The sequence below is a fragment of the Lates calcarifer genome, linkage group LG13 (genome assembly GCF_001640805.2).
Source record: "Lates calcarifer isolate ASB-BC8 linkage group LG13, TLL_Latcal_v3, whole genome shotgun sequence".
Taxonomy (NCBI): Eukaryota; Metazoa; Chordata; class Actinopteri; family Centropomidae; genus Lates; species Lates calcarifer.
Genome location: NC_066845.1, coordinates 5711466 through 5738272, shown reverse-complemented (window position 1 = coordinate 5738272; position 26807 = coordinate 5711466). Strand labels below are relative to the sequence as shown.

At 40.3% G+C, this 26807-nt stretch overlaps 5 protein-coding genes across 6 annotated transcripts; 3 read left to right on the top strand and 2 right to left on the bottom strand.

Moving 5' to 3' along the window:
- The first annotated feature begins 367 nt into the window (after window positions 1-367).
- On the top strand, window positions 368-2960 carry sprb (sepiapterin reductase b). The gene is made up of 4 exons (XM_018674836.1): window positions 368-588; window positions 663-891; window positions 992-1279; window positions 1689-2960. The coding sequence occupies exons 1-4, from the start codon at window positions 433-435 to the stop codon at window positions 1841-1843; spliced, it is 828 nt and encodes a 275-aa protein (XP_018530352.1). The 5' UTR covers window positions 368-432; the 3' UTR covers window positions 1844-2960.
- Window positions 2961-3182: 222 nt separating this feature from the next.
- smyd1b (SET and MYND domain containing 1b) lies at window positions 3183-9666 on the top strand. 2 transcript variants are annotated; one of them, XM_018674796.2, is made up of 10 exons: window positions 3183-3432; window positions 4220-4396; window positions 4827-5040; window positions 5568-5698; window positions 5942-5980; window positions 6896-7091; window positions 8101-8193; window positions 8355-8518; window positions 8664-8832; window positions 9349-9666. In XM_018674796.2, exons 1-10 carry the CDS (start codon window positions 3311-3313, stop codon window positions 9511-9513), a joined length of 1470 nt encoding a protein of 489 aa, XP_018530312.1. In that variant the 5' UTR covers window positions 3183-3310; the 3' UTR covers window positions 9514-9666. The 2 variants fall into 2 exon arrangements, with proteins under 2 accessions (XP_018530312.1, XP_018530321.1); XM_018674805.2 differs by lacking the exon at window positions 5942-5980 and having other exon boundaries at window positions 3186-3432.
- Window positions 9667-10945: 1279 nt separating this feature from the next.
- On the bottom strand, window positions 10946-11947 carry LOC108882362 (fatty acid-binding protein, liver-type). Its single transcript, XM_018674824.2, has 4 exons — window positions 11779-11947; window positions 11354-11526; window positions 11137-11229; window positions 10946-11032 (listed from the first exon to the last, which is right to left on the bottom strand). The coding sequence occupies exons 1-4, from the start codon at window positions 11843-11845 to the stop codon at window positions 10982-10984; spliced, it is 384 nt and encodes a 127-aa protein (XP_018530340.1). The 5' UTR covers window positions 11846-11947; the 3' UTR covers window positions 10946-10981.
- A 1501-nt stretch (window positions 11948-13448) lies between these two features.
- On the bottom strand, window positions 13449-15251 carry oxt (oxytocin). The gene is made up of 4 exons (XM_018674815.2): window positions 15182-15251; window positions 14959-15080; window positions 14606-14810; window positions 13449-13841 (listed from the first exon to the last, which is right to left on the bottom strand). Exons 2-4 carry the CDS (start codon window positions 15076-15078, stop codon window positions 13696-13698), a joined length of 471 nt encoding a protein of 156 aa, XP_018530331.2. The 5' UTR covers window positions 15079-15080; window positions 15182-15251; the 3' UTR covers window positions 13449-13695.
- Window positions 15252-16964: 1713 nt separating this feature from the next.
- Window positions 16965-26484, top strand: znf366 (zinc finger protein 366). The gene is given in 8 exon segments (XM_018674783.2): window positions 16965-17150; window positions 19265-19565; window positions 19567-20285; window positions 20376-20543; window positions 21285-21435; window positions 22087-22278; window positions 24761-24935; window positions 25025-26484. Coding segments are annotated over 7 exon segments (2388 nt in total). The 5' UTR covers window positions 16965-17150; window positions 19265-19271; the 3' UTR covers window positions 25714-26484.
- The last annotated feature ends 323 nt before the right edge of the window (window positions 26485-26807 follow it).

The window sequence follows — 26807 nt, the reverse complement described above, 5'->3', positions numbered from 1 at the left end:
GACTCTTAATGTCACATTCTCAGAGACTTGCAGTTCATTGCTCATTTCTCTTCCACAAGCCGTTTAAATCAAATATGTCAGTCACAAGAGTACTTTCAGTAGCTGTTTTATCTGTCTATCTTCTGTTGTCACCTGTACGGTAACTTATCTTGCGAATGTACCAAGGCTTAAGTGTACCGTCTTTGTGGTTTATGAAAATAGGTTATTATTTCTATTATTTCCATAACAATTTATAATATGCTTATTTCAATATTTGAATGATGCTAGTCAAAAAGCCTTTTTATTTAAAAAAAAAAAAAAGTCTTTAAAAGTACTTTCATAGAAGCCTTTAAGTTATTCCATTGACATCCACTAGTGGCACCCACCAGACAAACTTGTATAACTTCTTTCTTTTAATTCAAAACATGTGAAAGGCATTAGTTCTGTCTTTTCATGTTGGATTATAAAAGCAGCTCAGAGTCCCCCACCCCTTGTAACAAGCCAACAAAGATGTCAGGCAAAAACACAACAAACCGAAAGACTCTGGGCCGGGGCATTTGTATCATCACTGGAGCATCTAAAGGGTTTGGACGTGCGCTGGCACATGAAGTAAGTGATCAAACTTGTTGAACAAAATACAAGAAAGAAAGAAAAAAAGGATCAAATGTCTTGTGTCCTTCCAGGTGTTCCACTTGCTGGAGCCTGGCTCTGTCCTCCTGCTGGTGGCTCGCTCTGGGACTCTGCTGCAGGAGCTGAAGGAAGAGATGCAGAGCTTTACTGACAAGCAGCAGCTGGTGGTTCACTGCGTTGCAACCGATCTGAGCACAAAAGAAGGTGTGAATGAAACAGTGAAGGTGGCAAGGCAGGAGGCTGTGAATGAAATTGATCATGTGTTCCTTATCAACAATGCTGGTGAGTCTTGAATGGAAGACTTTGTTGAGATCCAGTTTTGTATACAAATGAAGTGAAATCAAATTTTACCCTCTCTCTCTTTGTCTGTCTCTGCTCTCAGGCTCTTTAGGTGACATTTCTGGGTTTGAGAGTCTAACTGACCTTGAAAAGGTGAATTCCTATCTGTCCTTTAATGTCAGCTCACCTCTGGCACTGACTGCAGGAATCCTGCAGGTATTTCCATGCAGATCGGGCCTGCGATGGAGTGTGGTGAACGTCTCATCAGTATTTGCACTGCAGGCTTTACCCTCCTGGGCACTGTACTGCACTGCCAAAGCTGCCAGGAAGATGATGTTCAGTGTACTGGCTGAGGAGGAACCAAATGTCAAAGTCCTCAGCTATTCTCCAGGTACATATAACTTCATACACTGACCACTGACCAGAAGCACAGAACTACCACTGTTTTAGTAAAGCCATGCTATAATTTAAAAAAAAGCACCAAACAATATGTAATTGACCCAGGCAGTTCATTTTTGATCTTTGGACACAGCAGTTGTGTGTGCAGAGATGCCAGTATATGTTAACACTTTCCATTGTTTTGAACACTTTTACTGGTAGTCCAAGGAACATGAGTGGAGAGGTACATGTACCAAAACTGAGCTACATTTGATTTAATCAGGAAACATTCACAGAAAGCATTTACTGTATCTAACCAGGGACCAGAAATAATGTTTTTTTGATCTAGTGTGCACGTCATTTAGATGACAAAAGTTAACATAGTATTTTCCTAATTCATCAGTCTTTCTGGTTTCCCTCAGGTCCTTTGGACACAGATATGCAGGAGGAGATTCAGAGGTTAACAGGCCTCAGTTATCGTCTGTTTCCGTGCCAGGAGTCTGCAGCCAAACTGATGGAGTTGCTTCTGGACAATAACTTTGCCTCAGGGACACAAGTTGACTTCCTTGAAGTGTGACATCAATGTAACTGAGTGTTAAGAAAAATGGTGTTGATCTTCTGCAAATTTATTGCATCTCACTCCCTTACTAAAGTTAGAATTTGGGAAAAATATATTTAGATGTTTGCAATGTTAACTTACCTATCAACCTGCTTGTATTGGAATAATTTAATCCAGGGCCTTTGAAAGAGAGAAAATAAATAGAACACAGGACAGTAGCTACATGCATAGCACAATATAGAGAATACAATAACTTTAAAGATAATTGCTGGCATATGCTTTTATACATGCTCTCCTCTGAATATCTCTTAATTGTAAATGGACATCTTTAACCCAAATGTTGAGTGAAATTTCAGTGTTTTTTTAAATATACAAATATAATTCAGTATCTAGAAATTACTTTTGTATTTGGAGAAACCTCTTACTTCCAACTGTAATAGAACACAGAACTTTTGTGCACTGTTGGCACTATGAAATGTTACATGAATATGTGTATATCTATTGACATGTATCACTGTGAGCATTTTAAGGAACGAGTCTGATATAAATATAATCTGGGTACAATGCATGGCATAGAATACAACTGAAACCTTAGTAGTATTGTGTTAAAGGATTACTACAGGCTTCCTAAAACTATGGTTTGTAGAAATGAAAAGAAATGCAAAGCATTTCCACACCAAGCTGAAACAGTGCTGGTGAAGAATATTTGAGGATGTTTGTGCACATGTGTATGAGGGAGTTTTGGTGTGTATATTTGTGTGTCTGTTCCTGATTATATTACAGTGTAGGGACGCAAACCTGCTAGGCACATTGTGGGGACCTTAAAACCAGTCCCCTCACAGTGTGTATGTGAGTGTGACATTAATGATGCTCTGTTATATCATAGCCTTTGTTATAATTAGAGAGAGAGAGTAAGTTAGAGAAAACACCAGAACAGAGTAGAGGCAGAGAGATAGATCAGGTCTGTCAAAGGTCTCGCAGCTGTCCAGCATTACCACACACTCCTGACAGACAGCCCCAGCTGAGGGACAAAAATAACCCTCAGGGACCAAGCACCTACCAATTCACTGTGGGGGGTAGTTAACAGCACAAAAAGCAAAGAGTGTGAACACAAATTCAAATAAATGAAAGTATTTCAAAGACCAACAATGAGTTCAGTGTTGTTACTTTCAACCAAGGTTGTTGGTTTCACTGACAGATCTGGTCAATGAAGACATTTTATTTCTCAGTTAATTAATGAGACAAATCACCACCAACCTATTTTCTGTTTCTCTTGGTACAGCTCAAGAGGTGTACGGCTATTTTAGTGCCTTGGCTGAGGAATGTGCAGTTGTCATTGAAGAACATTGAGGGCACAGATTGGTCTACGAGTTCCTCAACTATCCTATCACTGTATTTAGCCTCTCTCTACCACTGAAACACTCCTCTCTTATCCGCTCAGCTCGCCATCCATTCACCAGCATCTCAGGAACCAGCGCAGCTACCATGGAGAATGTGGCAGTATTTGACTCACCTGGAAAGGGGAGGGGTCTGAAGGCAACCAAGGAGTTTTGGGCTGGAGATGTAATTTTTTCTGAGCCCAGTCTTGCAGCTGTTGTGTTTGACAGGTAAAGTGATGATGCAAGCTGTGGATGTGGTTGGGGATGTGTTCTTATGCGGTCATTATATGATATATGGGCACCTGAACAATACATTTCTGTCTTTTTTTCTTTTTCTTTTTTTTTTGAATTTATCCTCATTATCTTACATTGTCCTGTTTTAGAAGGCTGTAGAGTCTAATGTGTTGTATTTGTTATAGTATGTTACTTCATCAAGTGAATGTAATTGTACAACTTTGCCTCCAGTGGAGACAGCTTTACAAGCGTAACTAAAAGAAGTGCGTGTCCCTGTCTGGAACAAATAGGAACAAAACACTTATTTGTCATACAAATCAGACAAATTGTGACCGCTTAAAATTTTAACTTGTCTATATCATTCCTCTGTTTTTCTTTCCTTTAATGTCATAATCCTCATAATGATTTCCTTATAGCCGTATATATAGCTTTAATAACAGCTAACGCACAACACAGTCTCAACTAAAGTTGCTAGCTTTTTTGGACCCACTTCAATTTGCTGAAGACTGTGAGATGGGAACATTAAGTTGAGATTATTTTGTGATGATCTGATCTGAAAGATATATATAATATAGAGGGACTGGACTTCCATGCTCATCTGAAATATTGTCTTTAAACTGGTAAAAGATATATATAAAAAGGAGAAAGACTGCTCACTGTTATAGTGCATTTGGTAACCACTGAAGTTAAACCAACATACTTAAATCTCTGTTGCTTAGGCTATTGTATCTTTCTATCTTTCTATAACTTTTCTTTTTATGTTTTCTCTTCTTTTCTGTAGTCTAGCAGAGCGTATTTGCCACAGCTGTTTCCGCAGACAAGACAAGCTCCAGAGGTGTGGCCAGTGCAAATTCGCTCATTACTGTGACCGAACCTGCCAGCGTGCCGGCTGGGCCGAACACAAGCAAGAATGCAGTGCCATCAAAGCTTTTGGCAAAGTACCAAATGAGAACATCCGGTAAGTGGAGGGAATATGAAATAGGGAGTGATAGAAAGGTGTTACATGGTACTTGATCTTAGATTTGTTTTGCTGACAAAGCATTTCCCACACCAAGAAAAAGTCTTCTTGTAGGTTTCTCAGTGTGTGGGGGTTTCCTCACTTGTTTTCTACTGTCCATTATTTTTAATCCACCCTACCAAATCAGGAGAGACAAGTGCAATGTTGATTTTGTTTTGATCAGAAATTGTAAAAGCACAGAGCCACAAGTAAGTAAGAGATAAACTTTTTTGTCCAGCTAGTTGGGTAAGTGTTTATTGCATCAGTGTTGTGTTTGCGTCAGTCAATGTCAATAGTCCTTTAAATTAGTCTTGCGATAATATGTGTCTGATTTTACGTTTGACCCTCAATGTCACATGTCTTCTTCCTCTTTTCTGCTTATTGTGGCTAGCTTGGTGGCCCGCATCATGTGGCGACTTGATAAGGAAGGGAGCGTGGTGTCTGACATGCAGCTGACCACACTGGAGGAACTGGAGGACCACATCACTGACATGCAAGAGGATGACTTGAAGGAGTTCAAAGTGGACATCCACAACTTCCTTGACTACTGGCCCAGAAACAGCAAGCAGCACACGATTGATGTCATCTCACATATTTTTGGAGTGGTGCGTCTAAATACCTCTACCCATATTTGTTTTTTCTTTAATCTGCAGATAGCGAAGGTGTAAAACTATAAGTTGTGTTCCAAACCAGGGGCTGCTTTCTCCAGTGAGCAAGGACTAGATGGGTTCAGTAGTCCTTTTCATGTTTGCCACCAGGAAGTTTACCTTTAACAGCTGACAAAGCAGTAAATGCCTGTGGTAAACTCAAGCATATTCTCTCATACTTCAGTTTACGACACAAGTTGTGACACCTAATACTTATTACACCTTATTACACTTCTTCATAGGTTGAAGACTTGCAAGCAGTTCAATCAAAGAGCTATAGTATATTCCCTTTTCGTATTGTTTAGTTTGAAAATGTTCTTGAGGCATAAAGAGGGGGAAACTATCCAGTATTTGCCAGTAAAAACAAAAAAAAAAACAAAAACAAAAAAAACAATGCTGGTCTCTGAAACAAAAAGACAAAAATACAAGACAAGAGCCTTTTGAAAATTTCATATGTTTCAAAATTATTCCCCTCTTTCTCTCAGATCAACTGCAATGGTTTCACTGTAAGCGACCAGAGAGGTCTTCAGGCAGTAGGAGTTGGTCTTTTCCCAAATCTGTGTTTAGTGAATCACGACTGCTGGCCAAACTGCACTGTAATCCTCAACCACGGCAAGTAAGTGAAAAAAAACAAAACAAAACAAAACAGTGTATTAGCTGAAATGGCTCTCCAGTTAAATGTTCTTATTTTTGTATTTATCTGGAATTGACTCTAATTTGATTGAAAAGTTTGAATGCAAAATATTTGTGTGTATGCTTATGTGCTGTTGTATGCTGTACTGTATGTTTTGTGTCTGTGTGTGGATGTGTGTATGTCAGGTTGCCTTTGGTGTAAAACTGCTTCCTGTTTGTCTTTCAGTCAATCGGCTGTGAATACAATGTTTCATTCTCAACGGAGGTGCGTTACCTCAACCTAAGGCTTTTTAAGTGTTATTTATTGGAGCACCATTAAGACTATGACATTAAATGCTTAATCAACACATCATTACATATAACCACCATCTACTGTACAAAATGAAAATCTTTGTCATTGTGCCCTGTAGTACTCGTATGTACTGTAGATGTGACTCAGTTTTCATATCAATATGTCAACATGCTACTTGAATGCTCTAACATTTATTTAGCTTATTTAGTGTGACAAAAGGCTGTTGTGAGTTTTTCTCTGCATATTTCTTTACCTGCTGAAAGCTCATTTCCCAACCCCACATATCTATTCATCTAACTGTTTGTTGTGTCCACACAAAGTTTTACTCATGTGGTTTGTCACTTTGTATGTGACCTCACTGTATGTCATACCAACACACATCATTGTGTAAGACCTTATTAATTGCTTCTTTCATTTTTAACAGCTTTTATTTGTTCACCTCTAACACTATGACAGAAACAGTATTTCCATTTTTTCCATTTCTGTTTTTCCATTTTTAAATGTAAATATCATAATTATTTCATATTTAAGTCTTTTATTAGATTTTTTACTTACACATTTACTAAATGTAGCTAGATTTGACACAAATTTGTTAAATGTGGAGAGAAATACAACAAATAAAATGGCTGAGACTAAAATGCATAATGCAAAATACATGTAAATTTGGAAAGTGGTTCATCTACAGAATTAATGAACTGAATTTTGGCTTAAGTTTGAAATAATGTCTTTCATAGTCACTAATATCCACTCCTTCAATCCCACAACTGGATTGACTGAACTGCGAGCCACACTATGGAACAGGATTTCACCATCAATCAAAAAGACTAAACGAATGAAACAAGTCATTCTGTATATATTTTTGCATAAAAATGTGTTTCTGTTCCTCAGGATTGAGCTGCGGTCTTTGGGTAAGATCGCAGAGGGAGAGGAATTGACGGTCACATACGTGGACTACTTGAATTTGTCAGAGGAGAGACGGAGACTGCTGAAAACACAATATTTCTTTGACTGCACATGTGAGCACTGCAAGAATGGCACCAAAGATGACTTGAAGTTAGGGGGAAGGGAAGTGGAAGGAGTCAAGGTTTGTGTCTTTTTGCACGTTTGTTTCATTAAGTTGAACTGAGATAATGACTTTTACACTGCACAAGGCAAAAAGGCCCAAACCTCTCACCACATTTAGCACTGACATGGGTGATAAGGACAGACAGGAAACATGAGAAGTGGAGCCACAGTGACTATTTTAAGCAAAGATAACTCCCTGTGGATTTGGCCTCTATACTGTATGTATGTGCAGGCATTCACACATGCATTTGAGAAAATGTGACGTAGGAAAAAATGACTGACATGAACTTCATTTACTCAGTAACTTCCATTGTTTCAAGGCTGCAACTGTGTTTTAATGTTTTACCGTATGCCAGGTATTGTCTTATAAATTTCATGTGACATTATACTGTAATTTACATTACATTTCCAAAACCAAACTGTTCACAAAATCATTTAATACTCTGAGGATGCATAAATCAATGCAGGACACAACATAAAAAGTGAAGTAATTCCATGACATTGAATGATATGGCTTAGCATTACCTTAATCTGTGAAACACTTAAGTCTGTGCACTGATTAGCAGTCCACTCTTTGTGTATGTGTGTGTCACAAGTTATAAATAGCATGTGTCAGGAACTATCAGCAGAAAAAAATGTAAGGAATTTCTAACTCTATTTTTAACAATATAAGTCTAATTTGGCTGTTGAATAATAACCATAATAAACTAAAACTTGTATTTTAATCATATATAGGAGTAAATCTTGTTTACTATTAGCAAAAGGAACATTCAGGTCTTTGGCAGGGATCTTTCAGTAGGTCGAAGGTCTTTCTTAAGATAAAAATAATCAGGCATTTGCTCTTATGGACCTCAACCAGCCAAAGCTGTGTTGTCTTGATCAGTATTTCCTCCAAAAAATATTTGACTGAGCACATCTCATTATGTATTTCATTGTCACTGTGTTACTACTTGATGCATGCTGCAACAGTGCTTGAATCCCTCATTAAAAATGGATCAATGGATCTCCTCCTATCTCCAACCTTTTAGCCCTCAGAGGAACAGGTGAAAGAGGCAACAGATTATTGCTTTGAAATGCTGGAGAAGATGGACAAGGCTCGATTAAATGCAGACTACCATGAGGTACTGTTTCAAATCAACTACAACCCTGCATAGAAAACAAAGGAAGATGCTTTTTATGTCACAGCGCAATTTCAAGATTTGTTTTTTTTTCCCCGTCTCTCTTACCAATGCTCTATCCTCCATGTTTTTAAAGATTTTTCTCTTTATCTTGTTATCTTCAGGTGGTAAAAATCTGCAGGGAGTGCATAGAGAAAACAGAGCCAATTTTGGCCGACACTCACATCTACCTGCTGAGGATGTGGAGCACGTTAAGTGAGGTGCAAGCTTACCTGCAGTACTTTGATGATGCTGCAGAGTACGCCCGTAAAATGGTGGAAGGATACATGTGAGTACAAAGATACTGAGCAGTCTCTTGTGAGCATCTTGTACCACATATTCTATATCCCATGAAATGATAAACAGGCCGAGTCTCCAGTGTAAAAAACTGGATGATAGATACCCAAATAAATCAAACCTCTTCCCTCTTGCAGGAAGCTGTACCACCCAAACAATGCTGCTCTTGGTATGGCTGCCATGCGAGCAGGAGTGACCCACTGGCAGGCTGGGCAGATAGAGATTGCACACGGGATGATCTGCAAGGCCTACGCCATTCTCATGGTCACCCATGGCCCAACACATCCCATCACCAAGGACTTGGATGTAAACATCTTACAATCTCTAAATGTGCATTAAAGGACAATGTGCAAGGTTCACTAATAGTGATGAAGCTACTGATAATTATCTCCTGAATCTGAATCAGCTGCTTTCAGCTAAAAAAGCCCTTACACTACCTGCTCAGCACCAAACGACAGATTGAAACAGCTAGTGACTAGCATGTAGCAGCTACAGGGCCAGATATCTCCCTCCAGAACTGGAAGAGACCAAAAACAGAGCTAGCAGGAAAGCAAATATTGGATAGTGGTCAATGCTGACAGACTGTTTTCACTGCCCCCAAGTGATTAGCTTTTTCTATGGTCCTGCACATTAAAATGTTATGGCAAAATTTGAGCGGTGGTGTGAAATGGGTGTAAGGCATATTTGATATAGATCTAATAGCTGTGGTATCTCTTAAATGCCACTTGGGTGCTATCTGTCCAATTCACAAGCTTACAATTCATTCTACTTATTGTATACTACATTCTCAGTGCTGATATTTTCTTCCTGATGTCTCCACAGTCGATGAGGATACAAACGGAGATGGAGCTGAGGATGTTCAAGCAGAACGAGTATGTTTACCACAGTATGAGAGAAGCAGCTCTGAAGAACAAACCAATGACCATGATGCACGAACCCAAGTCTGTGGAGGAGGGAATCAAGAATCTGTTCCACCGGAGGAAGTAAATCATTGGACTGCAGTCAAGAAAACCACACTATTGTTTACTGTAAACAGCTTTCCGAGTGTTGGTGTGAGTGTCTTTACAGTGAGTCACAATCATTTTATGTATCGCTTGCTTTTGTAGTTACACTTTTCATTAAAATGATGTCACATCAAAACTACAACTGCTTTATTTTCAAAACTCCAAAGCCTGTGGAGCAACTGAAATTTTATCTTTTTGGTTCTTAATGTAAGATTACATAATATTGGTTGTTGTGTATCAGAGCAGGTAACACATTCCATCGATATGTAATACTTCAATCCTGAACAAGGCAAAAAACTGAACCGCACAACCAAAGCAAAACTGCCACCAATTTTTAAAATCATCTTCATCTGCACACATGTAATGAAATAACGCATTCAGTCATATTTCAGCGAGAATGAGAGAATTTAATCTCAGGCACGATTTCAATATGTCAGCCTAGTGGACTACATACATCCTGTTATGGGGTGAAGAATATTGGTAATATCACTGGTAATTTTTAAATTCTCTTTTCCCCAAGGAAAGTATTATATGCACTGTTCCTTTAGAGCCCAGCATTGGGCAAGATCGTATGCATCCAGAACCAAAATTTAAACAAAGCTGAAATTTTAGAAAATTGGCAAGTGCATTTTTACCACTGTTGGGAGTATGCAGGCTGTAATTAAATGCTACAGAAAATAAAATGAAAACATTGGAAATAAGTGAATTTTAAAACTGATGGAGAGCTTTAAGAAAACCTCCAACAAGGATAAATAAAATTGAAAGATGAAACATGGTTGAAAAATTGCAAATTACCCTTTCTCCCATTCCCCACTGGGATGTTCAAGCTGTGCATGAATGCAGTATTGCGCGAAAGGGCTGAGCGATAGATGCACTTCATGGACACTAGTAAGAGTCTGATGCCAGCCCAGCCTTTTGTGAAGGCAGAAATCTACAGTGCTAAACTTGCTTGTATTATCAGTGCCAGGACAGATAAGCCCACACAGCCTCAAAGTCCAGTTTACTAGCTGATTTATAGTAAGTGTAGCCAGCTGCTGAGCCAAAGTTAGATCACATTAATCAGTAGCAGCTGGAACAGACTCCAGCTCACCGAATTTAAGCTTTCTATTCAAAAAAGGATCCCCACCACCACCACCCCACACTTACTCATCTGATTTAAGTTTTCCCACTCCAATTTGAGCACAATTCCAGAACTACACTGACTTTGCTTTAACAATAAAGGGAACAGTTTGCAAGGTCAACCACTTTAGCCCTTGCTTTAATGCTGTGCATTGTTTTCGCTTGCGCTCCAGTGGGTTCATTGAATAAAAGAAAATTGTTTTTGAACCAAACCAAATACTGCAGCTTCCTTGAAGGATTTTTACCTCCCAGAAATGTAGATTTAGATAGTCAAGAGAAAAGCCATGAAGACAGTGTTGCCTTTTACATTTTATTATTCCAAGTGCAGACATTTAAATGCGTTTACTTGTCCGCTTGTATACAATGCCGCCAAGAGTCATTGTCTGGAAAGGGGGGGGGGAAGAAAAAAATAAAAATAAAAAGTTTAAAAAGCCATACAAAAAGATGCAAGACTGATTAAATGAAGCTGTGCATTTTGTCTACTCACATTGACAATTGTGTTTCCATCCACCAGTTCTGTAACGGACTCAATCCCCTTCAGGGAGACTTTCAGCTTGTTGCCATCACGCTGAACCACCGCCTTCAAGAGGCATCATGAGATTACAGTCAAGTCGGGACACTTATGTTCCATTTTTATTACTTTTGAGTTTAAGTTTCCAGTAAACCATGTGTTATTTCTGCTTTCCATCCCTATCCTGGCTTACCTTGACCTTCTCTCCAGTGATGGTCTCCAGCTCAGCCTCTTGTCCAATGGTGAAGGTGTTTACGAGGACCTTAGTGCCAGTTGTGACCGTCACTTTGAAGTTGTCGCCTGTCTCCTCGATCTCAGAGACGCTCTTGATGTCTTTGCCTTTCTGGATGAGCTCATCAGGGAGACCTAACACATAAGGCAACTTGTTGAGAAACCACTAAAACTTTGCAGATGAGAGCTGTTGCACTGAAGTTGTTTTAATTTCTGTTAAAAGTTCAACCATTTTTTGAAGTCATTTTAGAAAACATTTGCTTTAATTTTCCCTACCTGTGAATTAAAAAAAAAAAGCTCGTTCTGGCCTGCACTGTACAACCCCCCCCAAAAAAAAGTAACTACACAAACAGTCATGAAACTTAACTCAGGGAGTACAAATCTTACCAATGGCCTTCATGAAAGGCTCAAAGTTCTCCTGTGACTCCAGCTGGTACTTTCCAGAGAAAGACATAGTGGCAGACAGTGAAGGTAAAGTAAGAAGAGGCTATCTGCCTGTTTTATACTCAAACTCCAGCACTGCAATCATTAACCACAGGTGTCCCCAATTAAGGCAGCTCCTGCCCTCTTCATCCAATAGAGCTTGCAGAGGATCCACCACCGCCAATAAGGAGAGGAGAGAGAGAGAGAGAGAGAGAGAGAGAGAGAGAGAGAGAGAGAGAGAGAGAGAGAGAGAGAGAGAGAGAAAAGTGGCCAGACTGAAGTTAGGTAACCTTTAGTGCAAAGGGGAAAACAGCCAAATGTGAGTGAGGTCTGGCTCGTGCACAGATGTGTATGTAATGATCTTGACAATCACACACTGATATATATGATGACACTGCATGAGTCATACCGCAGCAAGTGCTGACAGGGCATAATGCTGCTGTCATGTTTCAGATTGCTGCTATCTCTCATCCTTCTTTCTCTCAACCCTCAGATTTTGGTTCCTTTTTTTTTAAAATCACATTTCTCTCTTTTTTCTTCCTTTTGTCTTTCCTTTGACCAGTTCTTTCACCTCCTCCTTTCTGTTCTCCGTCTTACACTACTTTAAAAAAACAAAACAAAACACATGTGTCCTTTTTTTCAGTGCATATCTGTGTTAAAATAATATAGAGGAGTTTTACAGAAGCTGGAGTTTAAGAGAAGAGTTTTTCTCTTTCGTTTGTCTACAAGCAATCATGCCATTGCAGGGGAAATATTTATCCACATATGGGTTAAAGCAGGAAAATACAGATAATAATAACAAGAATAAAAAGTTTCAAAGGTTCATGCCAAAAAAAGAGAAAGAAAAAAAGAGGAAACTCTAAATATTAACAGTTAAGATAGGTTGGTCTGGCAATTTTCCACCACATTTTTCATGTTATATTGACAGTGGTCCTTCCATAAAGGGGTATTTAAAATGCATATTTAGCATTTTTGCATACAATATTATAAATATATTCTATTTTATTATGAGGTTTGGCACTGACAGTTATGTCATTTTTTTAGCAGATGGAAAAAAACTTCCTGAGTTCACTGTCACTTCTACAGTGTGAACTATGCTCTACATTTCATTACAAAGGTACTTTACTCAAGTGATATCACTTTTCAAGATAAGATTAGTGGACAAAATGATTCAGTCCAGCACAGCTTGTGAGATTTCTTCAATCTGCTGTGTTTACGACAAATTTGCTTGGCGTCCACTTCTTGGACTGAACAAGAGCTTATGGTTTAACCATGAGGTTAACAAAAAATGGACCAAAGGTGACTACCATACAAGATAAGCATTATAATTGTTGCAACAGTGATATTGCTTCACTGGAGCTGCCACGAAAACACACACAGCGTCATGTGAGGATCCTTTGGATTTGTGTATCGGTCTGTTACAGGTTATGCAAAGCAGGACATCTGAAAGATAAAGACGGCTGTGGGCTTTGTACATTTGGTGATAGTCTAACACAGTGACCTGATAAGACTTTTGCTGACTTGTTCTTTACTGTGTGGTGAAAAGGATTTGGACTGCCTATGCCGCAGCAATAGATGATGGCGATGTTTTACACACAAGTTTCAGTCAGGCGACACCAAAATAAAAAGCAACATTTTATACTCTCTCAAAACTTTATTTCAACATGCAGGTATCTGGATGACCACTATCAGTATTCATCCCTATTTTCATACATAAAAATATATTGACAAAGGCACTCTACAGAAGCACTCCAGGCGAAAGAGCAAAATCAGAGTGATGATGACGAACATAGAAATACGACGATATGAACTAGAACTACAAGTCCCATTTCATCTCTACAGCTGGGCAATTTCCCGTGAGACCTTGGAGTCAGAAGCAGCTCATTGGTGGATTCGATGAGGAGAAGAGTGACCGACCAAATGCAGGAGCCTGAGGATGATGTCACCAGGGTCACTGCCTTCAAACTGGCTGGTTTGGTCGTCTCCTTCGTCCTCGATGAGGCAGGATTGGTCTGTGGTGCAACTCTCTGTAGCGGAAAAAAAAGAAGGAGTAATTACTAAGATTATGGTTGCTTGTTATTGCAATGATACGCTTTACAATGTGTTGTTATCAGGTTTTGTGACCTGGGGCCATGAACCTTTTTCAGAACAAGAGGGCAAATGTAGGAGTTCGCAGTGACTGTAATAGTAGTACTATGCAAATACACAGCGTGTTGCTTGCATGTAAAATATGTGCAGCTTTAATAGGAGTCAAGCTTGTAAGTAGTAAAATAACATAGTAAAATGTGTGTAAACTATGTGCAGTACATTTACTCAAGTCCTGTGCTTGAGTCTAATTCTGAGGTACTACTGAGGGTAATATTGTACTTTTACCACAATACACGTACTTGACAGCTTTAGTTACTTGTTGCTTTTACAGATTCAGATTTTAAAAGCCCTGTTTAAAATATGATGCATTGTTATACAGTACAGCCTATTAAACCAGCCAATACTAACAAAAATAGCTACAGTCAGCCCCACTTTGGCCAATTACTATTAAAATACTGTCATAGTAACGCAACACAGTAATCATTAGCCAATTGTAACACTTACGAGGCTATTTTTCCTGCATTGTGGGTACCTTTTCTATATAACACATACTACTCCCCTACAGTTTTGAATGCAGGACTTTTTCTTCTATGGGAGTAATATGACAAAGTGGTACAGCTACTTTTACTTAAGCAAAAGGGTCCAAATACATCTGCCTATAAGTGTTGTCTTTTTGTCTATATTTTCTTCAGGCTTTCCTGACCTGCATCACAGCAGAGTCCTGAAGCGGCACAGCGTCCTCCCTCAGATCCACAGGGTCTCCCTCCTGCCTGGCAGGGGGTGAGCAGGTAGTTCTCCTCCACACAGTGAGCTGTCTCTGGGGAGCCCAGCAGGCAGCCCAGGCCCTCCCCACAGCAGATACTGGGGCCGAAGCAGCGGCCTCTGTCTCCGGGACCACACGACATGCACTGAAGGAGGAAACAAGTGAATTTAGCACTTTGTAGAGAACATTTATCATGAGCTCATGTGATTGTATAGCTTTTGTGCTTAAATAGAGTTTGGAGGTACACGTACTATCTGCATCTCAATTTTATGTTAGAAATAAAAGCAGCTCACTTTGCGCAATGGTGCGTCCATGATGGACCTCTTCCCACCGATGGGACAGTTGGAGATGTAACACGCTGAACACATAGACAGGAGAAAAAGCAGGCACACAGATACAGCAGCTCCAGTCATTTCTGTAGAGAGAGTGAAGGAACAACAGACAGGGGTGAAACAAAGAAAGAATTTTGAACAACTGACCACAAAATCAAATGTTCAGAGAGAAAAATGTACTCACTTGTTGCTTTATAGTCAATGAACAGTTGACTTCGAGTTCTTGTTTCAGATCCTCCCAGATGATTCTCTCTCTTGCATGGTGCCAGTGACATGTCTTATATACTTCTAGAGCTTCTTTTGAGAGTGACACAGAAACCCAAAAGCCACTTAGAGACCCTTAATGAGTTCGTTTTAGTTACTGTCACCTCCAGAGATGAAGCTGACCACTGGGCAGATTGGGTCAAAGGGCCTGGCGGTTCTGTGGTGTGATGTGCTTTTTGCTATTGAGAATCATTAGTGAAGGGCTTGTGCTGCGTGACCGTGCATGTTCCAGATGATGTTGAAGAGTCAGAGAGGTCAAGAAGAGGATGGGTGATGAAATTATGCAAAGCATGAGTGGACACGAGTGTAGTACAACTTTGATCTGCTTTTATTTTTTAAAAAAGGAGATACATTAAGGATTTTCCATTTTATTAAGTTTTTTTTTTTCAGGACAGATGAGGAAGAGTGAACAAAAAGCAGATTTCAAAGGTCAAGAGAAGAAGTCTCTGAACCTTGGCCTGCTGAGCCACCATTTTGGCTCAACAGAATTTGTAGCATGACCAGAAGTTTGTAAACAAACCGAATCATGACAAAAAGACACACAAACAGGCACACACACCTATAATATTTTCCTTTCTATTAATAAAATCCTTAATTCCTCACAGGAATTGATGTACACATTGTCCAGGTCTGAGGTTAATTGGTTTTATGAGCTAATTAACACAGCTAATGATTGGCCACAACTCATAAAAGACAGTCTCACTGTTTCAATGATATGAGCTCAATTACTGCAGCTCCCTCCTGATCTTATAACTGCCACCTCATCTCAATTAAAAACAAGTTGATAACATCGTCTTTGTTCGCTAACTTCTCTGCCAGAATAGTGGGACATTATGACGTGGACTGACATTAGCGTATTCAGGTTCCACACCCACAGACAGATCATTAAACAAGCCTCCAGTCGCCATGAGGACAGTAAGTGGCGTGAAGTGGACTCAACTGTCACTCAGACAGTGGGACACTCTTGCCACCTAGTGGCTGTGTTGACACATTTCATCTATTTTTGCATTCATTTTTCATTGTCTATTATTGTTTTCATTTGTTGTGCTTTTGCAAGAGGTGGACCAAATGACAGGAGTACTTACCATGCAACACTGTGCAACCCATTATAACAACACCACAAACAAGGCCCCTGAAAATACAGTTTATAAAAGAAGAAAAAAAACCTAAACATTTATTTCTTTTGTTTAAAAATGAAACAAAAACTGAACATTAAATGTTCCACAGAGGTAATGCATGTTGCAGAGCTTTTCTGCCAAATTGCATTATACTACCCAGGTATAAATGTTATAGTGCACAGCCTTTGCATGACAGAAACTATACACCCATCAGCTGACCACCAACTTTGTCTTCTGCTATGTAAAAGACCTGAAATACAGCTACCCTAAAAGTTTTTAGAGCTGTTCAAAAGCTTGTAGTCTTGTCATATTCCATCTAAAAACACAGGAGATTTTATTCATTTTAAATAAGATCAATCTTTCCCAACAAGCGTTTCTTTTGTTTGAGCTGGATAAAGAGAAAAATTAGATCTTGTCTCCCCACGTTCCTCCAAAAGCTGTGCAAATCCCTATTTCATAGAGAAATGGAGATGTCTATCTAGTGTTTCCTTATTTTTCTGCAGGAAGGCACTAGGCTTGTTGACTTCCTCTCCCCTCCCTTCCTTCCTTCTCTCCGAAGGTACTCATCTGAAAAATGAGAACAAAGTGATTGTTCCTGTTCTCTTTCTTAAGTCACTTCAAATGCTATCCGTGGACAGGCGGCTCATTGTCAGGAGAGTTGCAGTGCGAGCAGGAGGGAGAGATTCGCAGGTACAGGTACAACAGCAGCAGCTGCAGCAGCACTTCAGCCACAGCATCACAGAAAACACACTCCTCTGCTACACTCAGCTGGTAAGTTCCACACACACACTTCTTCGCTGCAGCCTCACACAAGACGCACACTTACATGGCACTGACTGGCATACGGGCGAGGAGGGGCTTCAGTTTTTAATGGATTGTTTGGAATGCATGGTGTGGCAAAGTATGGGCAGGGGTCTCTGCACAGTGCACCTTAAGGGGGAGAGGGTGAAGAATGATAATATCCAGGAGAACATTGACATGAAAATGTCTGTATATGAAATGTTTACAGAATCTTCGGAAAAGGCTGAATAACATTCCTCTTGCATTCTGCATGTGGTTTATATTTTCTATACATTACTTTAACACACTTACATCCAGTATTTGTATACTCCCTGTAATGTGTTCTTCCATTATTTATTGATATGGTAGAGATCCTCCCTGTGCTTGGATGGTGTGTTGCACAGCTTGTAAGTTTTCACGTTTTCTTGCAGAGACAAAAAGACGCCATGAATTAAATGAATGTGAATGTGTGAATTCATCACCCATAATCCCTGCAAGTTTTACTCATCTTCATCCCATGAGCATTCCTCACTTGTCATGATCTCTTCAACATGACTTAAAAATGATTCAATCATATTTTTGTGGCTGTGTGAAGCTGTATATATAATTTAAGCCATTTTTCAAGCAAAATACCAAAATATTTCCTTGTCCCAGTTTCTAAATACTGAGAATTTCCTGTTTTTCTTCCACTTAAATGATTGTAAACTGAATATCTTTGAGTTTTAGACTTGTGGTCAAACAGAACCAGACTTCTTAAGATGTCCCTTTGGCTTTTGGAGAAATGGAACAGGCATTTAAACTGTTTTCTGACCATTTTTGAAGAAATGATGAAGCGATTAATTGAGAAAATAATCTGCAGATTAATCTGCAGTGAAAATCATCTTTAGTTCCAGACCTATATGTGGTAAAATGTGTGTATCATTACACAGAAGAGTGGTGCATCCTACAACAGCAAATAGGGAGGTAACATGTAAGAAACAATAAAATAGGGCTTGTAGTCATGCTAATGTGGACCGATATGAATCCCAGAAGTTTCTCATTGATAAGCACTGAGCTATTTACAGGAATTGAATAGATAAGTACAGCATTGCAAAGCACTATTTGAATGTCATGCAGAAGTAAGACAGTTCCCCTCTGAGCATCACCATCTTTTCATCCATGACCAACATCTACATTGAAACATACACACACGTACAAACTGCAGAGGAGATGTTATTTATAGCTCTATGCCATCTTACCACCTCAGTTTTATGCTTATCAGTGATTTAATCAGACTCAGACTCAGACTGCACACAGAGATACAGAGTAAATCACCACGTAGGACCATCAGTTGAGGAGAAAAAGGGAAGTTTTTCTTGGCTATCAGTGCAAAAAAAAAAAAAAAAGATGAACAGAGCAGAGAAAAAGTGATGGAGAAGCGAAAAGTGTGCGGGAGGTAGAGGTGAGCATTTTGCAGAGAACTTCCTAATTTCAGGAGAGGAGGAGATGTGAGAAAGGAAGAAGTGAAAGGTTTCAGGTTGAACACTGAAAGGTGTGGGTGTTGACACCAAACTGTACGTGTGCCCAGTTACAATTCCTTCCAAAGAAATTTTCAGAGAAACGGTTTCACATCTTAAATAGAAACCAGACACGGAGCCATTGGATGTACTTTTATCATTTTTTTTCCAAATGATGTGTCTGTTTTTGAAGTATTACTAAGCAGCAGTGGAGAGCAGCATTTTATGCTACTTTATTCTTCTACCCCATTTCAGGGGGAAATATTGCACTTTCTACAGCTATAGTTACTAGTTACTTTACAGATTAAGATTTTACATTAACATACATATGATGATCTTATAGAATACAATGTGTTGTGAAAGATTAAATCAGTGTTTCCTAGTCTTCTGCCCCAGCAGCCACTGCTTGACATCACTTGCAACCTATCATATTCATTGTTGCTACCCCTGGAGCCACAAACAGTTTTACAGAACTTCCTGGCCTCTCAGATGCAGCACTAGCACTCCCCAGTACTTTGATGTGCAAAATTGGTGGAGTTCCCCTTTAAGTTAATGGTGTTAACATTTCTTTCACCAAAACATTTAAGCACTTCTTGTACTCTAACACAGAAAGAAGATGGAAACAGACAGAGTAAACTTCTCACCGGGAAGAAGTCCTCCTCTCAGAGATGAACTGAGACAAGCATCTCAGCACAGTTTCTACCTGAACCCACCTCCGCTCTATATCAAGCCCCCAAAATTCTCCCCTCCTGGATACCCCAGCATATCACCAAGCAGGGATACCTACAGAGCTTTCAGCCCACCTGCTTTCTTTCCCATACTCGGCCCTGCTTTCGCCCAAAAGGAGGGATCCCAAAAACGCAAAAGAACTCCTTTCAAAATGGATGCCCAAGAAGGTGAATCTCCTGACAGGAGGAGCAGAAGAGGCAGAAGAAAGCAGCAGTAAAAAGACAGTAGACCTCTCCCACATCCCCTTCTCCCTTCCACCTCGCCCCATTCCTTCTCCATCTCCAAAACCCCTTCCTGGTATGATAGAGCTCAACAGACTGCACAGGTCACCGGGTTTGAATCTACCTGTGCAGGTGAAACAGGAGCCTCTCAGTCCTTCCCCTGTTTGGCCTCCCTCTCCTCTTCTTCTCCACCCTCCGTACTTCCCACCTCTTCACCACAGCCTCCTCCCATACCCCTTCTTCATGCCTGGGCCTGTCATGCACCTCCCTCCTGGTGCTTTCTACCCCAGGGAGGACCTCCGACCTGGTCATCGCACCCGCGATGGAGGTCCCCGAAGTGGGACATCCAGTGGCGAGAAGCTCGGGCTCAACATCCACATCGACGACAGCTATTACGTTGATGTCGGAGGTGACCAGAAGAGATGGAAGTGTCGCATGTGTGACAAGTCCTACACCTCCAAGTACAACCTGGTCACGCACATCCTGGGCCACAACGGCATCAAGCCCCATGGATGCCACCTGTGTGGGAAGCTTTTCAAGCAACTGAGTCATCTGCACACACACCTGCTCACCCACCAGGGCATGAGGCCCCACAAGTGCCAGGTGTGCCATAAGGCCTTCACCCAGACCAGCCACTTGAAGAGGCACATGATGCAACACAGTGATGTGAAGCCATACAGGTGAATGATTGTGGCAAGTTTTCTGTGCTCTTTATTGCCGGTTTTTTATTGAAATTTTCCCAACTCAAACATATTTTTCTGCCCATACAGCTGCGGTGTGTGTGGTCGAGGCTTCGCTTACCCCAGTGAGCTTCGTGCCCACGAGCTGAAGCATGAAAAAGGACAGGAGAACGTATGCGTGGAGTGTGGTCTAGACTTCCCCACACTGGCCCAGCTGAAGAGGCACCTGACCGCCCACCGTGGCCCCACCCTGTACAGGTGAAGACATTAACAGTTCCTCCCTTTCCTTAAATATCATGATTGTTTTATTAAAGAAATACACTTGTTTGTTTTCTTCCTAAGAGTTTGATGAAAAGATTGATACCTCTTTAATGTCTGTACTCTAAATATGAAGCTACAGCCAGGATTTGGTTAGCTCATCTTAGCATAAGGACTAGAAACAGGGATAAACAGTTAGAATGGCTCTGTCTAATGGTGGCAAAATCTGCCTAAAGGCACCTGGAAAGATCAATAAATTTAATGTAAATTCTAAATTTACTTTGTTTACTTTTTTCCATACAAAAACCAAACTGTAAAAAACATTATGTACCAGACTTCTTGGCCACAAACAGTAACATCCTGAAGTCTTAGGGTCACAGTGAGGCCAGGTCACAGTGGTCCACCGCATAATCCCCTATGAAATTGCAACATGCTGTTTCCTACAGATTAAAGAAATGAGATATGACAACTTAATTAGTGAGCTTTAGATGTGCTGGTAGGTGTATTGTTACCTTATGCTAGCTGTTTCCACCAGCTTCCAGTTGTTGTTCTAAGCTAATCTAACAGGCTGCTGGCTGTTGCTTTGTATTCTAGGGACAGATATGAGATTAGTATTGATCTTTTCATCTAATTCTGGGTAAGAAAGAAAACAAGCACATTTCCCCAAATTTCAAACTATTGCTTTAACATTTCAGCTCTCTATTTGGCTGTATAAGTAGGTAATACCTGTTGTTTCTGCAGGTGTGCAGAGTGCCAGAAGACTTTCCAGTACCCGAGTCAGCTTCAGAACCACATGATGAAACACAAAGACATCAGACCGTACATCTGCAGTGAGTGTGGGATGGAGTTCATCCAGTCACACCACCTGAAACAGCACACGCTCACTCACAAAGTAGGTTTAATTAGGGGGATGAAGAGAAAAGATTCACTTTCCCAATGCTTTTTGACAGTGATTGGAAGCAAAAGCATGGATTTTTGGCATCAAACAGCATTATCAATTTTGCTGTCACATGAAGACATTTCCATTATTTCTTGTTCACATTTTGGATAGTGAGAATGGCTGGAGAGAGTTTGGACACCAGCCTAACAGGTTGTTTTGGCAGCTGTCTCAAAGTAATTTCCCCTTAAATTCTGGCTCCTGATTCTATTCTTAACCCTGTGACATCTAGTTTTTATCCTTTATTTCCCCTTCAGTAGTTTTTGGATTGGAAAAAACACCTGATTCATCACTGTTTGACAGTATTATATGTATATATATATAGTATTAGCTTGTCCCAAATCTTTACTGATACAATACAAGATTTCATGTTTTGATGGTTGCACCATTGCATCAAACGGAAATATTCTGAATGAATTGTGCCTCATTTTATGCACATTTTTGGTGTCTCTGGAAATGTGGGGCTTTCCAATAGGGTTTAAAATAAAGATCTTAAAATAATGACCAGTGGAGTCTAAGAGATCATACAAACCAGCATCAGCAGACAGCAGCTGTCTGTTGACCACATTTCTCACGCCACTACTTCCACATTCTCTCGTTCTTCAGGGCGTGAAAGAGCATAAGTGTCGCATCTGTGGTCGTGAGTTCACCCTGTTGGCCAACATGAAGCGCCACGTCCTCATCCACACCAACATACGGGCCTACCAGTGCCACATGTGCTTCAAGAGTTTCGTCCAAAAACAGACTCTCAAGGCTCACATGATCGTCCACTCGGACATCAAGCCCTATAAATGCAAGGTTGGTCAAATTTAACATGTCAGATGTGACTCTTTGCGTTGTGTTTTGGCCTTCAGTTCCCCTTTTGTTCACTGATAAAATGTATAGTTCGACGTTTTGGGAACTACTCTCTTGCCAAAAGATAGATAAGAAGATCAATCACTCTCAGCTATAATTAGAGACCATGCTAAGAGATCATTTCAGTAAATGCCCCAAAACGGCATGTTTACGTGACAAAGTCCCCCTCGCAGCTACAATAAGTATGACTCTTTCCGATCTGGAGCAAAGGAAATCAGGTGACATTATTTTAGAGCAACCAAGTCCGCAGAGGGAGGAGATTGGAGTGGTTGGTTTGGTCAATAAAACTTTGTACTTTAACATGCTTTTTGTTTACCATTTTCTACCTGCAGTCACCATGGCTGTCTTTGACCACAATCATTCCCTAACCTTTAGCAAGCTGTTATTATTGTAGCCATGAGAACATAAGTCCCCTAACCTTCGCAAAGCAGTAACTGCTACCAAAACGACAATGCTTCCCTAATCCTAACTGAGTTGTCTCTGTGCCTGAACCTTACCAAGCCCTAACACTATTTTTCAACACTGATTTGTAACAGATTTGGACAGCAAAGACAAAATATGTTGTCCTGATGGTAGAGACGTCCAATCAAAAAATACTTCAATGTGTTGTTGTAAATACCAAATATATATTTTTGTCAATTCATTTGCAGGACTTTTTTGGTATTTTTATTGGTATTTACCACCAGCAGCCAGTTAGCTTAGCTTAGCACAAATACTGCAAACAGGCGGTAAAAAGCTAGCCTGGCTTTGTCCATAGGTAACAAAATTACCTTTGGCCTCAGTCAGGCTGTTTTCACTCTTTATGCTAAACTAAGCTGCTATTGGCTGTAGCGTTCATATTCAGTGTATAATCAAAATATAAAACTGTTACTTTAATATTCACTCCTTATACTGTAAGGTGTTTAGATAAATGGCATCAGTATTTCATGTGCTGCCATTAGCGTTAGCCAAGTTAACCAAATCATATTTATTGATAATCACAGCCAGGAACCAAACCTATAATATTTAGTTAGCAGTGGTAGCTGCTATTAAAGGATTTCCCCACTTTTCTGGAGTGTCTGTTTTGACCTTGGAGTTTGGTGTGAGGACTGAGACGATGACCAGATAGCAGAGAGGCTTTTGGCAGTGGGAGCCTCCTTGTCCATAGGAAGGATATCGCCGCACAAACCGCCTCTCTAACAATGGCCCCCCCAGCCTCCCCGGAGAACAGGGCCCGCAAATAGATTTCATCTCGCTTTCTCTGCTGCTGGAGGGAGCTTCCTGTTTTCTCACGGTCCTCTTGGACAGTTTACAGTCCCTCTCTCCTCCTGAAGGAAAGGACCACCCTAATAAAAAAGAATGCAGAGGAAGGACAGCGCAGGAGTTGCCCTTCCCTGTTCTCCTCCTGGCCCTGGTCTCGATGTTGCTTCCTTTCTCTCTCGCTCTCTCTCTGTCTCTCCCTTTCTGTTTTTCTTGTGTGTGTGTGTCAGGGAGTGAGAGAGAGGGAGGAAGACAAAGAGGAAAAGAGGAAAACAAGGATGGAGGGAGGGTGTGTGTGTCTATGTATATCTGAATGCCTGCACATTCATTCATGATTACGTCTAGCTCTACTGTAGCTCTGCATTCTGAGAAAATTAGTCATCTACCAAAGGAGATTTGGCAGAGAAAGAAAAATAATAGGTGGATGATGTTTGCTTATTGTTTTCGTATCCTGAATAGTGTTTACTACAGCCAGTGGTGGAAGGTACTAAGTACATTTACTCAATCGCTGTGCTTGGAGTAAGTGCAGTTTTAAGGTAATTGTACTTTAATTGAGCATTACAAATTTCTGTTACTTTTCATTTCCATTCCACTGCATTTCAGATCATTTATCTAACAGCTATAGTTACTATTGTTTGTAGACTAAACTGCCCACAGTATATAAAGTAGCTCCGCCTCATCCAACTACAACAGTACTTCTTGGGTGCATAATAAATCAGTGATATTGATAACATAATATACAGAACACACCTGAATGTGGCCATTTTACAAGATGAATACTTTTACACTTAACACTTTAAAGGTCAACATGATGGGAAATATGCTTTTTCACTTTCTAGCGGAGAGTTAAATGAGAAGCAGGTTATTTGTCTGCTAAATATATCAGCTACAGCCAGAAGTACACTGGCCTGACTCTGGCTGAAATCCACTGACCAGCACCTCTAAAGTTCACAGATTAACATACTATGTCTGGTTTGTTTAATCTCTACAAATGATGATGGGCAGAAACAACACCAAGTTGTGACTATATATCAGCTGGCAGAAGTTGCCTCCAGGAGGTTACTGCTCCTGTTGAAATGTCAAATGTACTGTTCCTTTAAGTAAAGGACCTGAATTTAATGTTAGCTCTTCTTATTTGGCTATTAATATCTTCTGTGGCCATACACTTTCTTCCCTTGTCTTTCAGCTTTGTGGGAAGGAGTTCAACAGGATGCATAATCTAATGGGGCACATGCATCTCCACTCAGACAGCAAACCCTTCAAATGCCTCTACTGCCCGAGCAAGTTCACACTAAAGGGAAACCTCACCAGACACATGAAGGTCAAACACGGCGTCATGGACAGAGGTCTGGATGAAAGATGTAAGGATCTTTGAACCTGCACTTGCAGTTGATAGCATACGCATTTTTGTCAAAAAAGTTGATGTAATTACTTTTTTCTCTGGTTTCAGTGTTTAGGCAAAGAGGACGGTTCTGCCTGACCACTCCCATGGGCCTCCTCACCCACTTCAGCCAAGAGGAGCCGTTTGACCTGTCCCAGAAGCAGCCGGGCCTGCCCAGCCTCCGCCTCTCCCAGTCTGATGGCGAGAGCGTTCCGGGAAGCTCGTGTCAGGAGGAAGACGAGGAGAGTTTATACAGAAGGAGCCAGTACAGCCCTGAGCTGGAGGAGAGAGCACAGGGATCTCCTGACGAACTGAGGCCAGGCGAGAAACAAAAAAAGCTGTACCAGCAAAGTTTAGATGATGAGACATTTGAGAGGGAGTCAGCAGCAGAAGGACAATCTGTAGATCCCAGAGGTGACCAGGCGCACCTCTTGCAGTCAGAGACATCTTATGAATCTGATTTAGAGCTAGATGAGCAGGCGTACCACCGTGAGGCAGGCTGTAGACAGTCATATGATTACGACTCTGATTCAGACCTAGAGGATCATCACCAAGAGCTAGATGAGGCAGAGCAAGGCAAACAGCAGTTGGATGGCTTGTATGGGGCAGCCATCGATGAGGCAGAGCACAAACAAAGCAGTTTGGAGACAGGTGAAATAGCACACCACTCACGCACAAGTGAATTTACGGGTCCACAGGACGAAGAAGAAGAAGAAGAAGAAGAAGACAAAGAACAAGAAAAAATAGTGAAGGAGTGAGAAGATGCAGGTTTTTGGGGAATGCTTATGTTTTCTTGACAGGAAAATGGACAGGATGTTCAGGAGACACTACCCTGAGGAGAGAGGAAAATGTGTAGGTCTCTAAATAAAACTTTTTATGGAGGTTGTGGTATAGTAGCTCAGCACAAAAAGAAGAAAGATGAACATATCATGTTTTTTAACAGAGCAAAAAGTAAAAAGTAACTGAAATACAAAGCTGTGAAGCATACTGCATGTACAGAACATATCATACACTGATAAATAGTCACTGACAGAGGGTTAATGTGGTTTATGAGTGGGAAAATATGATTAGGATGTAGCTTTTCTGTAAATAGAATGCAAAGAGATATTTAATATTTTTGTTTATTTTGTTTTGTTTTTTTTACAAATCATTTTGCAATGTTAACTCAAATATGCAATGTAATTTTGTTCTAACTTTGACTTTCTTTTGTGTTAGATCTATGATATTGAAATCAATGATTAGGTTGTATCCATTGTTTATGTCTTTTTATTTTGTGGGACATTGTTAACATCTGATTTATTGAGTGTAATGATGTAGTTTTTGACAGATACAGATATGACAATGCTTGAGTTTCTCAAATCTTTGAGTGTTTTTATTAAATATACTGTGATTTTGTTTCAATCTATATGACTTTGTTAGTTCAGTTTTTGGGGGGATGGCTGTGTTTTTATTATATGGCAGTGTAATGGTGGTCAACCTGAATATGATTCTGCTAAATAAATACAAAAATAAAAGCTTGAATGCATGAACCTGTGCGACAAACCCGCTATTTGTGTTTTCAGCCGCCTTATACACATCCCAGCGACTGGTTTTTTAAAGAATATAAGCCCAGGTATTAAATCTCAATCCTCAGCGCCTGACACATACTGTAGTGAGCCAGAGATGATTGCTGTGAGTTTCAAAAAGCTTGCCTTTCTCCTCCTGCTTCTCTTTCAAAGCAGAGGAAGAGGAAGAGAAAACACCTCTCCCCTTCTCTCTTTTAGGTTGTGATCAAACAGCAGTGACGGACACAGTGGGTGTCCCAGACAAAGGCTTCATATGTCTGTATGACTCAGAATAAAGCATTGTTTCT